The 15018-nt window shown below is 49.2% G+C and overlaps 1 protein-coding gene across 12 annotated transcripts in view; it reads right to left on the reverse strand.

The window, feature by feature from the left end:
• IQSEC3 (IQ motif and Sec7 domain ArfGEF 3) overlaps positions 1 to 15018 on the reverse strand; it is a 106220-nt gene that overhangs the window by 41615 nt on the left and 49587 nt on the right. For all 12 annotated transcript variants that reach the window (XR_006708707.1, XR_006708708.1, XR_006708706.1 and 9 more), the window contains one exon: positions 10322 to 10601. Coding sequence is in view for 9 of the 12 variants with exons in the window: in XM_045463282.1 (XP_045319238.1) it covers positions 10322 to 10601 (280 nt within the window). In the remaining 3 variants the exon portion in view is untranslated. The remainder of the gene's footprint in view (positions 1 to 10321; positions 10602 to 15018) is intronic.

A 15018-nucleotide genomic window follows, 5' to 3' on the forward strand; every position in this document is an offset into this window, starting at 1 on the left:
GAGGCACCCTTCTAGACCAGAAAATCTCATAGATACAACCCCAAACCCCAGGGACAATCCCATGTAAAAGGAGATGACCTCAATCTTGCCTTCAGCTCTTCCGTCTTGCCATTCAGGGCCCTTCCCAACCCCAAACCTAGTGGCATTATGCTGTCTCTCTTCCCAAATCCAGCTGTCCTCTTGGACGATAGTTGGGAAACTTCAGCTTATTGAGGTTTGAGTGGCCAATAAGGCCTCCTGTATGGCTCCCCTCAGAAGTGTTTGCATGTCACGAGGTACAAGGCCTTAAGGAGAATGTCTTCATGATCCTCATATTAAAGGGCTTTCAACGTACTCTTAAAACTCACGCCAAGTGTATTAGTTAGCTATAGCTGCATAACAAATTACCACAAGCTCAGCAGCTTAAAACAATACCCACTTATTTTTTCATAGTTCTGTACGTTAGTAGTCTGGGCATGGCTCATCTGGGTTCTGTGCTTGAGATCTCACCTGGAAGAAATCAAATGTCAGCTGGGACTGCAGTCTCACACAAGGTTCAGGGTCCTCTTTCAAGCTCATTGCTGTTGGCAGAGTTCAGTTTCCTGAGATTCTAAGGCTGAGGTCCTCACTTACAGCTGCCTGCTGTTCCTGGCCACACAGTAGTTTGGCCATTCAGGGCCAACCAGAGGAGTGGCCATTCAGGGCCAACCAGAGGAGTTGGCCATTCAGGGCCAACCTTTTAAAGGGTTCACCTGATTAGGTCAGGCCACCCAGAATGATTTCCTTTGGATTTGGTCAAGGTCAACTGCATGGTAACCTAATGACAGAGTGATATCCTATTATACGCCCTAGTCCCATCCCCACTCAAGGGAAGGGAACAATACAGGATGTGCACATCAGGGGGCAAGAATCTCAGAGAGGGGAATCAGGAATCTGGGGGACCATCAGAATTCTGCCTATGGGGTTTTATCACATACCCAGGATCTCCAGAGAAACATAGAAATTTCTGACATCTCAGAGGCATTTCATCACTGCTTTTGCAGAAATCATGTCAGAGGGGAGAGAGCTCAGCTCAGTCTCCCTGCAGAACCCTGCCAGGCTCCCTGAGGTCTGGAATGGAGATTGGCCTTGACTAGGCAGGAGAGCCCTCCAAGGGGGAAGTTATAGAGAGTGAGGGAAACTGCCCACTTAACTTTCTCCTTCCATCAATTTCTGTCACACTCTTATCCCTCCTCAAGTCCCATGAGAAACTGACACCAGGCAGAAATTCATATTTCTTTCCCACCTGGCCTATTCACATTTCAAGGGAAACCTTAGACCCAAAAGCATTCTCTTCAGGTTATGAGATGCCATTGGCAACAGAGGGAAGGTATGAAATCCCATTGCCTGAAATGTTTCCAGAATGGTAAAGATGTCCATCCCCCTGGCACAGTATCATCCTATCTGGAGGCAGAAGGCTGGCTGAACTAACCCTAGGAGACTTCTACTAGCCAATGTCCCCAGTGTCACCCAAGCAGAGAAGAAAACAAGATTTTAAATATCTTGAATCTGGTTCATCAAATCTTCCACTATACCGTAAGCCCCACGAAGGCAGAGACTTTGCCATGTTTACTGCTTTATCCCCAGTGCTTGGAGAATGCCCAGCACACAGGAGGCCTTCAAGGAATATTTATTGAATGGATTAAAGAATTAATTGCAAAGTTATCTTTGTGACTCTCAAAAACCACCCTAACTAACCCATAACTTTCTTTTCCTGGAGCGGATGCATTTCACTTGTGTTTCCAAACTCCACTGTGTCACTGGCCCCTTTCCACCTGCCTACAGACCCTCTCGGATCTCCCCAGGCTAAATCATAACTCCTCTTGACTCCCCAGCTCTGGGGAACTAGCCCAATATCTTTCTTTCTGTTTTCCACCAAACCTCTTGGAACACTAGTCTACACCCTCTGCCTCACTCCATGAGCAAATGGCGAAGGGCTGATCCAAGTTTACGTGCCCTGAGCCCCCAGCATCGGTCTTCTGCTCCCACTGGTTTTCTAAAATGACTCTTATGAAGGTAACCAGAGACCTTTCTTCATGAAACCTGAAGGTCCATCCTCAACCTTCCTCCTCCCTCTTTTCTGCAGCTCTTCGTATTTTTATCACCTTGAAACTCGGACCTCGGCTCTCATGACCCAGTCTACCTTGGTTTGCCTGCTTCCATACAGCACCTCCATCCTATATTCTGACCTCAAAATCCCTAAGCATGCCAGTTACAAGTCATATGAGTGCCATCTTCCATTCTGCAGAGACATTTGAATTATTTTCCCATGCACTGGACATCTTCCATGACTTTTACATTGGAGGTCATTAGAGCAGCCTCCAGTAGCTGATAATTAACAACTAATTAAGAGGGAAACTATCTCCGGCAGAGCCTTTGTGGCAACTCTACAGTTGTCCTGCAGGCTAGTATCTTCTCACCTCTTGTGTGAGAACCTTGTCCACTATCATAACTTCATTGTACTTTAATCGGCTGATGAACAAGCCTTAGGGGAGATAATCAGCCCCAGATCTGCTTCTTCTCTGCTGGTTGGCCTTGGACAAGTTTCCTAACATCTCCAACTCTCAGTTTTCTTATCTGTTATGAAGCTAATCCTGCAGACTCTGTAGCTTGTTATGAGAATTGAATCATTTCATATGAACTTGTCACATAATCAGTGTGCAGTAAGTGGTAGCTATTTGATGACAATGATGATTCGGTGAATGACTCTCAAATTTCAATTCTTAGGCTTGATCCTAGATCCCTCTGTTCACCTATACAAAGCCACTGCCTTGCCCCACCTCCCCGAATCAGCTCTCGATGATTTCTTTATTTGCCTTACAGCACTTTGACTGTTATGCTATCCAGTCTGGGAACCTTGTATTTGTCCATGCATCCTCCTTTGCCCACCCTCTGCATTTGTCAGCTTCCAAGCCTTTATTCCACCACCTGCCCCACCCCCAAAACCTTTTGCATCATCCTGACCTTTCCGCCAAACTGTTGCCACATGGGGCTCTCTTCGACTCCCCACTTGGACCACCCTGGCAGCCTCCCCACTGCCTCCCTGCTCCCTTCTCACACCCACCATCCATCCTACACTACATTACCCTGATGAAGGCTCTTGAGGAGCAGATGTGAATACAGACGTTCAGCTGCTTGAGAGCATTGCCCCAAATAAGTATATAAATGCTTCCTGCTGGCCTTCCGACCCTGAGCAATCTGGCTTCAGCCTACCTCCTGTTTTCTACTACTACACCAAGCCTCTGTACATGCTGGCTCGACCTCTGCTCCTCCCCCAGCCACACTAGGCTTCCCTGCTCTGAGCATTTGCTCAGCCTTGTCCCTCAGCCCATGATGTTCTCTCCTTTCTTCAGGACCTGCCTCAAATGGGCATCCTCTGTGAAGCCTCCTCAGTTCCCCAACCAGACAGGGATCTTACCACTTTAGGTGCCTGTGGAGAACGTTGTTTCTTACTTCTCTTGGATGCCCAGTTTTCTCCACTAATCTTTGTGATATTTAACTAACCCACCCTTCCTTCTCTCCACACCCCCTACCCTGACTCCAACAGAGCATCAGTTATTCGAGGCCCTTGATCCATGGACAGCACCTAGCCCAGAGCCTGGCAAGGACCAAGTGCTCACTATGATATTTGAATTGTTGTTGGATCTTCTCCATTTGTTCCAGTGCATTTAACACAACCATCTCCCATTTATTCCAGCCTCGTGCCTGCTGCAAACCCAGCCTGCACTGTCCCCCACTGTTTCTTTCCATCCTTCGCAGCCACCCTCCATGCTCTCTGTATTCCCATGGACTGTATCTTACAGGAAGGATGGTATTATCTGTCTCTACATTCTTGGTGCCCAGTGTTGAGCCAGAGCCATGGTTAGGGCTTAATAAATGTTTGCGGACATGAACTAAACTGAACTCTGTCCTATGTCCCAGGGGAAATAAAAAAATCTAGGCTCTCTTCCGGATCCGGGCTTGGAGTCAAATGCTCCATCCTCCCCCTCCCCCACAACTCTCTCAGACACATACATATACATTTCCCTCCCACAGGGCTCGGGAACTTGGCAGCATCCCAGGTCAGTTCTGTCCACCCAGCCTGGTCCTCCCAACAACCCTAACCCTTTCTTTCTTTCTTTTTTTTTTTTTAACGTTTATTTATTTTTGAGACAGAGAGAGACAGAGCATGAACAGGGGAGGGTCAGAGAGAGGGAGACACAGAATCCAAAACAGGCTCCAGGCTCTGAGCTGTCAGCACAGAGCCCGACGCGGGGCTCGAACTCACGGACCGCGAGATCATGACCCGAGCCCAAGTCGGCCGCCCAACCGACTGAGCCACCCAGACGCCCCTAACCCTTTTCTTAACCAAGGCCAGGTCAGAGAGCTAAGAGAGTTGGATATGGGGGGAGGGTGGTCCCCAGGGTGGGGAGGGGTCTTTGGGCCCACAGGCCTAAGAACAGCTCATCTCACTTCTCCCTAAACCCCATGAATCATGGGTAATTGTAGCCTCGCTTCCTCCCAAGAGAGCAATCTCTCTGCTTCTGCCAGAAGAAGCTGTGGAGGGGGGCTCAGGGGGCTCTGTCTGCCTAACGAGCCTCTCAGTGTTAATTAGAACATGCTCCCTCTTTTCAGGTTGCTGCAGCAGCTGAGCCTGAGAAGGGCCGCTGAGAGATGGTCGCCAAGTCAGGGTGAGGGAGGAAGAGCAGCTAGCTGGGGGGCTGCAGTGCTGGGGAATGAGGGAGCCAGGCCGGGGTGGGGGTGGCTTTCACATGTGAGCAAGGATTTCCTCTGATCCAAGATTTCCCAGCTGAGAATGTTAAAGCATTACATGGAATGAGGCTGCAGAACTTGGCAAGGGAAGCCTTACATGAGGCTTAGGAGCAGACAGTCTAGGGTGGGGAGAGAGGAGCTTGGAGATGCTAAGGGCGGCCCCAAGGGAAGCCGGCCTGCACTGGGCAGGCTGTGAGCCCCGCGTCTTCCCTGTGTGCCCACCTCCCTGTCCAACTGTCCAAAATACAGCAAGCATTCAACACAGCAGGGCACTGAGGCCTGCCTAAGAGCAGGGCTGCTCTTGGGAACCTCTTCTGACTACAGCCAGCTAGGGGTAGGGGGTACGACAGCTCAGCTACTCCTGGATCACAGAGACTGTCTCAGGTAGAGCTGCTGCGGGGAGCCTGATTTGAACCCGGGTTGGGCTCCTTGCTGTCTCCAATGCTCCCACAGAACCCTGTGCACTGCTTCCTTGGAACCTACCCCTTCACTGGGATGAGGAGGCTGTGGAAGACTCTGGATAAAATCAAGGACTGTGGAGTCCCAGTCTTGGCTGCACCAGGAATGCACACCTAGGGATGTGTCTTTGGGCAGGTTACTTAATATTGCTAAGCTGTGATTTTCTCATTCTTAAAATGGAGATAGTAGTAGTACCTAGCTCACTGGGATATTATGCAGGTCTGGGGAGATATTTCATGGAAAATGTCTGGCACATAGTTAATGCTATTAGTGCCAGCTAGTACTGGTTACGAGTCAGTGCCCATCTCTGGAATGAGCTCCCTGACAACTGTGCCTGTGTCTTTTGTATTGTGGTGTCCCAAGCCTTGCACAGAACAGCAATGCAATTCTGTTCCCTGAGCTGGATGCAAGTGAACAGAAGGACTATCCCTGATGAGCATTGCCTTCACCATCATGCTCTGGGGGTTGGTCCTCAGGTGCCCTCCATGCCCTGGTGGGATTCTTGCCTTCAGAGGAGAAAGGAGCCTTAGATATTCTGGTACAATCCCTCATTTCACAAGTGAAGAAACTGAGACCCAGAGAATTGGAAACATGGCCACCCTAACCCTAACCCTAATCTCTCCCCTTGAAGGTATCCCCTGGTGAGGCTGGACCCTGAGGCTTAGGTATGGGTGATCTGTTGTGGAAGGGTCTGCTCTCCAAAAAGAGAACATGGTTTCCACCCAGGACCTGACTTGGGTGGGGGGCAGGGCCTGGATGCTACTGACAGTAGCTGCATGGTCCCCTGGCTTGGACAGCATACACAGTGATGCCATTTGGACAACCCTCATGAGCTCCAGTGGGCTGTTCCTCAACGGTGGCACAGAACAGGATGCAAACTCCCTAGAGAACCTGAATGAATTTGGAAACCACTCGGGTGCCCTATGTATCCTTGCCACACCGCTTTTCTAAAGGATCCTCCAAAGGAATCTACATGCTCCCTCCTTGTCCCCTAGGTTGTAGCCCCGGGCTCACTGTGAGATGAAGTGAGGGAGCTGAGGGCAGAGGGAATGGAGGATGGAAAAGCTGTCCCAGAGAAGCTGGCACTTCTTCCCACTGTGATTGTGGGGCGAGGCCCTGGGGGCTGGGAGAACAGGGAAACCCAGAGGCAGGTTGCGTTCTTTCTTTCTTTCTTTCTCTCATGTGTTCCTCCAGTACAGAGCATGTCCTAGGCACCAGGGACTGTGCTGTGTGGGGAAACAAAGGTGAGCAAGAGTAGCATTATCACCTAACACAGAACCCTAGGGAGTGCTCACTACTCACACAGACCATGAAGTAACTGGCCACTCCGAAGGTGTTCTGTGCACAATCCGCTCAACTGTGCGACAGCCCTGAGAATGACATAGTCCTTGCCTGTACGAGTGGGACAGCTACCAGATGGCATGGAGTCAGCAGTGGAGCACGCAGTGAAAGCACACACCCAGGCTTGGGGATGCTGACCTGAGACATGAAGTATGAGTAGAGATCACCCAGTGAAGTGTGATGGGGGACAGGTGGTGAGTATTCCCAGCAGAAGAAATAAAATATGGCAAGGCCCAGAGGCAAACCATAGCACAGAGATCTGGAGAAAGGTGAGTGGGGATGGCAGGAACCCTGCGTGGCAGTGGGGCAGGATGTGGGGTTGTGTCAGGTGGTAGAAGAACCAGGAAAAATCTGTCCTGCACACAGTGAGGAGCCATGGAAGGCTTTCACACAGCAAAATACCATCATCTGATGTGCTGTCTATAAAGAGGGCTCAGCTACAGGGTGGAGATCAGGTTAGGAGAGGCACAGCTCCAAGTAGGGGTACCTGTGGGGGTTTCCCCAGGGGCTCAGGTGAGAAGTGATGGTGGCCTAACCTGGGGTGGGGGCAGTGGGGTTAGCAAGAGAGGGTGGAATTTGGGAAATAGTTAAGAAGTAGCATCAGTGGGCTTGGGGATGGAGCAGATCTGGGGGGGGGGGAGGGGTGTGGGGACAGAAAGGAGCCACAGGCAGTGCCTGAGATTCTGGACTGGCTGATGGAGCAGGCCTGGCAGGTTGGTGGACTGGGGAGATAATGATTGCCCAAGATCTTTCTAGTGTAAGTACTATAGGATTTGCACAACTGGTGGAAATGACAGAATCAGATACTAAATCCTAGATCTTAAAGAAACCTATAGCAAAGTCAGGTCCGGGACCCAGGCTTCATTCGCCTCTCCCCCTTCAGGTCACTTAGTATTTTCCCCTTTCCATCCCTGAGCATATCTTCTTCATGCCAGGGACGGTGTCAGGCATGATATAATGATGGGGATATAATGATGAATAATGAGTCATGGGCCCTGCCTTCTAGGAGGAGTCAAGTCAATAGGGAATGATGATACAGGGCTGAAGGGCGATGACAGTACCCCCTGGGTACTAGGGGATTTCTGGGAAGGGGCATCCAATGCAGCCTTGGGAGGGCAGGGAAAGCTGCCAGGGAGGAGGAGGGAGAACAAATTGAGGCCGAGTGCCAAGTGAGGGGGGGAGCAGGAATGTTAGTGGTAGAGGCACAGAGAATAGCGTGTATGAAGCCCCAAAGAGTTAAGAGAGAACTGAGGCCTGGAAAACCTAAGCAACTTGTTCAAGATCACACAGTTCATTTGCAGAAGAGACAGGAGTTGAGCTCAGTCTCTTATAAACGTGTGTCATGTTTTTAATCACTTTTCTCTAGCCCCCTCACTTTTTGCCCTCTTCCTTCTGCCCCCAGCCTATGCTTGGCCTAGAGAGATACATGAGCCAGAGGAGATGCGCTATTCCCTGAAGCTGCATTCACTCAGCATAAAGGTGCCTGTCACACCCTCAACTTTCCCGCCCCACCCCTGCTGGCTTGACATGCAAACCCATCTCTCAGAATGGTGTCTACTATAAAAAGGCCCATGATGCCAATCAGAAGCCTGTATCGCTCTCCATATGCCACCTAGTCAGTCAGAATTAAACTAACTCTCCTGCCTAAGCTGAAGTACAGGTTTCTTTTGGTATTAGTCACTGGATATTCGTTAAATTGCACTGCAATTTTTTGGGGGGCAAGTAGGGAGCACTTTTTTTCTGTTACCCCACTCTCTTATTGCTTTGCACATCATAGTTGTTCAAAAATTATTCACTCAGAGGCTCTTACTATGTTCAAGAAACTCTGCTAGATGCTGGGAGAAGGGTACAAAGATGGGTAAGACATGATCTCTGTCCTCAAGGAGCATAGTCATGTGGAATTGAGAATACTTCTTATCTGGGCCAACTGACCACCCACATCACACTGTAGTGTTCCAGATGGACTGTCTTCCAGCCCCTGCCTGGGCATTCCCGGTAACACAGAACTCACTACCTCACAAGCAGGACTTTCTATATTTTTAACAGCTCTAATTGTTAATTGAGCTAAAAGCTTCCTTTTCTGTAGCTTTCATACGTTAGTACCACTATTTTTGACTGGAATGATAGAAAATATATCAAATCCGTTTTTCACATGCCAGCTCTTCCATATTTAAAACTTGTTTTCACGTCTACAATTTCTCCATATGACTCCAGCCAATCCTATTTTCCTTCTTAGGAGAACCTTGGAATCCTCACGACTCTTACTTCTGTCTTAAATGAAGCCCCAAGAACTAAGGGCAGGCTCCAGACAGGCCCTGACCAGAAACCAGTGTGGGGCTCCAGCCAGCTGCTCCCCTATACTGAGGCTTATCCATCCTCCTGTGAAGGCTGCTATACTCACTTCTCTGGCAGCCATTTCACTGGTTATTGATTCATCTTGAGCTTACAGTCAACCGAAGCCACAAGTTCTCTCTCCCAGGACCAAGCCTGCCTATCTTATACTAATGCTGTGGGCTTTTCAAAGCTAAGAGCAGAACTTTAGCTCTTTCCCTGTTTCATTTAGACTTTTTCATTTAAATCTTTATGTCTGGATGAGATTTCTACAAAATCTTGGATTCTATCACCAAGGTATTAGCTGTTCCCTTTAGCTTTGTGTCACTAGAAAGTAGTGCCTTGTCAAAAATGGTTGAACTGAACAGGACCAAGGACAGTGCACCGCTCAAGGCACCAGGAAACGGCATGGATGGAAAAACCAACGTTTTTTGAGAATTCTGTTTGAAAACAACCCACCTGACTATATTGTCATCCAATTCACTTCCTATCTTGTCCACATATATATCATGGGAGATTTTGTTAAATACTTTACTGAAAACCAGATGTTCCACCTCCAGCCGACCTTGATGCTGAAGGAAAGAAATGAAGTTGGTTTGGCCTGATTCAGTCTTGGTGACCTTTCTACTAGCTTTCCTTCCCCAAACTCACTTTGTCCATGGAGTTAAAGAATGTTTCTTTAAAACCTACACATTTTGAGATGATTCAAGGTCTAATTCCCAATTTCGAACCAGTGCCCAGAGTGCTTAACTGGCATTCCCAGTCACAGACTTAACTAGAGCAAGACCAAGGGGTGGATCCTATGTCTATGGCTCCAAGTTCAATGCTCTTTCTTAACAAAATTCAGTCATGATATCTTTCTCTAAGCATATGCACATGAGTATACACACACACACACACACACACACACACACAAATGGAATTTGTTCTCCAATAGGGGACTTTGGTTTATCTTGGGAATCCTCAGTCTACCCGGAGGAGACCACCATCTTTGCATCTCATTTGAACCTAAGTGTGCCTACACATGGCGCTTGCTCCTTGGGTGGACATGTGAGTGGGCTATCTCTTTTAAGCAGCAGCGGAGGTAGGGGCTTCCCCAGAGAACAGTGGGCCACCTGCCTAGACATTTGTGAGGGCAATTTAGGCATCCTGCACATGGCAAGAGGAGCAGACCTCTGGACACGCTGCCTAAGGGACAGGCATTGCAAGGGTGTGGCCCAGGCCCTGTTAAGGCTGCTTGCCTGACAAACTGGGCTACAGGGATGGGCAGAACACTTAGCTCAATTTGGAAGAACTAGTGGCAAAAGAGGCGTGCCTGCAGCACAGCAGAGGTGGGCCCAAGTGGGGAGATACCCTGGATAGCCCCCGAAGGCAGGGCCCCTTCACCACCCTCCCCGCCCCCCTTGGAGGCCCTGGGTACCTGTTTATTCTTTAGGTCAAGGGAGAGCTCGTAATCGGAGGCGTTAGGGGCGTGGGAGCAGAGCGCCGTCGCCAAGGCAGGCTGCTGCCGGCCGGGGGAGGCCGCGCGGTGGGAGCCAGCCCTCGGGGAGGCACCCCCCGCCCCCGGCCGCTCCTCCTCCTCCTGCAGCTCCTGGGCTTGAGCCTTCGGGGCATGGGCACTGGGTCTGCCGGCTGCCACCGCCGCCGCTGCCACCACGGAGTCCTCCATGCCCCCACCGGCCTGGGCACAGGAGCCATCGCTGTGAACAAAAGGCAACGGTGCTCGGTTGGGGGGGAGCGGGACAGGGTGCATGTGGGTGCGGGGGTGAGGAGAGAGACTGGGCACTCTGGCCTGGCCTTTCAGGCAGCGATGGGCCTTCCTAGTGGTGGGGGCTTGGGGGTGCCTCCTGAAGTCACCTCTAGGGAGGGGCTACCTTGGCAGGGAAGAGCTTCAGGCAAGGAAGAGAGCCTGAATTTGGAGAGGGTATCCCAGGCAGAGGAAAGGAGCAGCTATGATCAGAGCTCATGAACCTCTGCTTGCTTAGAACCTCTGCTCTGCAGTAGAGCAGAGTAGGTAGGAGTAGACTTCCTGGGTTGGAATCTGGACTCTGACTCTTATTAGTTATGGGAACCTGAACAGGCTGCTTAACCTCATTGTACCTCTGTTTTCCCATCTATAAAATGGTCACAGTAATAGTACCTACCTCATAAGGATGTTGGAAGGCTTACATTAGCTAAAGTTAAGACAGTGCCTGGCTCAGGGTCCTTGCTAAATATAAGTGTTAACTATCATCATTATCAGTGGTCTGGTTCCCTGGCCAGTGGCTTAGGCAGCTGGAAAGAAGCTGATCCACACACTGAACCAGCTCCATCTTTATGCTGCCCAAATGACTGTGGGGAAGGAGTGATGCTTACAGGCCTGGTCTGAGCATAAACCCCCTCCAGGCCAGGCGGACACCAGCTTTTTAGGACTGGGTCTGTGAAGAGAAGGGTGGTTGCCCTGCTGGGTCTAGGGGAAAATCTGTCTTTGGCTCCTGGCCTCTCCTCCCCTCCCATGGAGCCCCAGGAGGCTGAGCCATAGCTGCTGCCCACCTCCTTACCCTAAGGAGATACCTGCTAACTGGAGCCGTCATACCCCAGCCTGCCCTGGGGAATTAATACACTCAGGTTGCTCCCCTCCCTGGCCAGTCTCCTAGTTCCATCCCTCCCTCAAGGCCAAGTGCTAAGTCACCTGTCCATGAAGCCTTCCCAAGCAACTCCAGCTTTGACTGCTCCGTCTGCTAGCACGCTAGGAGCTGCACTTAGAGAGTCTATCTCTATTTCCCAGGAGCAGAAGCATCGTGGCTACAGCATGGGCTCAAATCCATACTCTACCACCGTGTGGCTTCAATTAAGTTGCTTTTCCTCTGAGCCCATCTCTGGCTTCCTCATTTGTATGGTGGAGGTACTAGTACCTATTTTATCAGGTTATGGTGAGGGCAGAGGAGTCAGTATATATAAGGTGTTTAGCACACTGCCTGGCACAGAGTAAGTGCTCAGTCAGTGTTAACTCATGTCCCCCATCTATCGCCTCTTAGAGTCCAGGACCTATATTCTATTTTATCCCTGCTCCCCAGTTAATGCTGGGCAGATGATCAGTGCTCAGTTAATACTTGTTGATGGATGAATTGAAGGGAGAGCAAGAGTCAAGGGACAGCAGACAGAGATAGAAGATCAGGACTAGAAGGGACCCTAATGTCACCTAGTCCAGCCCTCCAATCTCCCTTTCTTATAGAAGGTGGGGTGACCCTGGCCCAAGAGCCAGGCAATACTTAGGGTTTCTTTCCTCTATAGTTTTGCCTCCATGTAAGGTGCCCCCAAATCAACAGGCAGAAAAGAGACCTCTTCGTGTTGCTTTAACCCAACTTTGGAGCCTCCTGGTACTAGAATAACCAAGGATGAGTGGCGAACCCTTCCACTCAATCTCCATCTATCCTCCCCATACTCCTGGCCTCACTGCTCCCATAAAGGAGAGCGCATTGGCTGGCTCTAGCAACAAGGAGCCCCAAACTCCCTAAGGAAACCCTCTATATGCATGATTCTTTCCTCCATCACTTTCTGTATGGCCATTAATCGAGTTGTATAGTTGGAAGAGCTCTAGTTATCTGATACGTTTTTTTTTTTTTTCACCAGTTTTCACTGGTTGAAGATCTGACTGCAACTCATCTTGTCATAAGACTTACCCATTCTTCCCATAGGGCACACAGATAGAGCCCTTCCCTCTCCTGTCACAACCTGCCTCCAGGGCCTGGGGGGCACCATTCAGTGTCATACATACATCTCTTCTCCAGACTGTTCTTGGTGCTAATGCCCAAGCCTCTTCACCCTAAAAGGTTTTCCAGAATCTTTAGAGAACTGGTGGCTACTCAGGACTACAAACACCTTTAAAAATAGCCCTATGCTTTCTTTTACTGTGGGAGTCTGCTTGGCAAGAGGTTCTGGAGGAGTTGATGCCCCCCAATAACAATACTCAACCAGTGATGATGAAGGCAGGTGAATAAATACTCTGGCCTCTCATCCCTTGAGCAGAATAACTCCAAGGCACATTCCATGCCATCTCCCAAAAATGCCCAGTGGCCAAAGCCATGACCTGATCATTAATGAACATGTATTGGCTTCCTTCTCTTCTGTGTCTCATCCCCCACCCCCACACTGGCACTTCTTGGAGTCACCTTATTCCAAATAAACTACTTGTGTTAAACCAAAACAGATTTTAAAAATAGCCTTCTTTGTGGTCCACCCCTCTGAACATAGTCAGACTTCAAGGCCTTATCTCCTGAACTCATTCATAGGGCCTGGGAGTTAGGAGGCCCTTCACTGTCATCTCTAGCACATGCACATGCACATGCATGCATGCACACACACACACACACCAACACACACACAGACACACACACACACACACACACCAACACATACACTGATGCATACATAATGCTTCTAACTAGCTCTGTGGCTTGGGTAATTTGTTCATCCTTCTGTGTCAGTTTTCCTTACTTGTCACATGATGAGAACTTACTTATCTCTAAGCTTGGAATTCTGGAAGCTTAGATTCCAGTGCCAAAGCCAGTCCACCAAGGCCCACCAGCCCCAAGGTTCCAGACTGTCTGGCTGATGGAACCAACTCTGCCTTTGCCCACCTCTATGCAAAAGGATCTGAGAGACTATGACACACCCCCCAATCCGAGTATATGATGAAAAGTATTAGAAAGAGGACTTTGTCCTTGCCTTCCCTCTTTAGACTTCTCCACTCACTTGTGTGGTATAAAGTAGCTATGGGAGACTCAGAACTAATGTCATCAATATGGCAAAGTTTAAGATTATACAGTACAGAGAAAAGAACATGGGCTTTGGTGTCAGGAAAACCTGGGTTAGAATCCTCTTTCTGCTACTTACTATGTGAACTTGGGCAAGTTGCCTAACCTCCTTGTGCCTCTATTTCCACAAAACAGGCATCCTAACTCCTTTGCAAGGTTGCTGTGAGGAATAAATGTAGCTTGCAAAGAACTTAGTACAGTGCCTGGCACACAGTAGTCCTTGATAAATGGTGACCACAGTGGTGGCAGTATTTGGAGCTGGAAACCTACAGCATGGAGTCTCAAAGGAATTCCCAGAAAAACAGCATGGAGAATTTCTATGTGGAAGGAGAAGGGGTTCTCAACATTTAGCCCTCCTCAACCTTCACAAAACAAACAGTAAGGTTTTTCCATAATAGCTCATTGTCTTTCCCAGACCTCCAGACTAATTCCCATGGTCTTTAGGGAGAGAAGCAAAGGCAAATTGGCTTACAGAGGCTTCCTCCACCCTTGTTCTCCACCCACTGGAGCAACAACACGGTGAAGGACCTTGGTGTTGGGGATCACAAATCATGGGATCCATCACCTCTGACGAATCCATACACATCTACCACCTACAGGAAATCTCCTTGGCTGTACCAGTCACAATATGAGGTATGCCCTAGGCAGACATTTGTCCAATGCTCCTTGTGTGGATCTGTGTTGTAGTCACTTTTCAGGGAGCTGTAGAGGCCTGAGTACTTAAAACTTCTCATCAAGAGAATGTTCCCAGCCTCTCTTTCCCTCTCTGTACCCCATCTATAAAAATGGGCCAGTGAAAGAGTTTAGAATATTCATCCTAGCTGTTGCAGCTAGAAGGCCATATACTTCAACTTAGAGATCATATATTTCAATCCCAGTCTCTTATGGAACCGTAAGCCCATTGTTCCAATGCCCAGAACATCACACTTTGCAAGACACAGGCTCTGCTCCCTTGAGTGTCTAGAGTTTACTGGGCTGACCTAACATCATGAAGCTGCTGTCCCCAGTGGGTCAGATTTCAGGTAGCCTGGCACTTGGACAGGAATCATGTGAATGGTATTCACTCCATGACCTGCATAGATTCTTGTAAGGAGAAGAGAGGGAGAGGAGGGGGGAGAGAGGCTGGTGATGTTAGCTATCTTGGGCTCATTATCCAGCTGTACGGAAACAGATTCCTTGAATGGCAGCCCACTAGCCTAGAGAAACTTAGTGTGACTGATGACATAAAGGAGATGCTAGTCACAAGAATCTTTCCTGGGTTGGGACACCCACTTGAGAAGGGAAAAAGAATGTAGGTGGCACCAAAACAAGAGGGTTCTGA

Source organism: Leopardus geoffroyi, chromosome B4, assembly GCF_018350155.1.
Source record: "Leopardus geoffroyi isolate Oge1 chromosome B4, O.geoffroyi_Oge1_pat1.0, whole genome shotgun sequence".
Lineage (NCBI taxonomy): Eukaryota > Metazoa > Chordata > Mammalia > Carnivora > Felidae > Leopardus > Leopardus geoffroyi.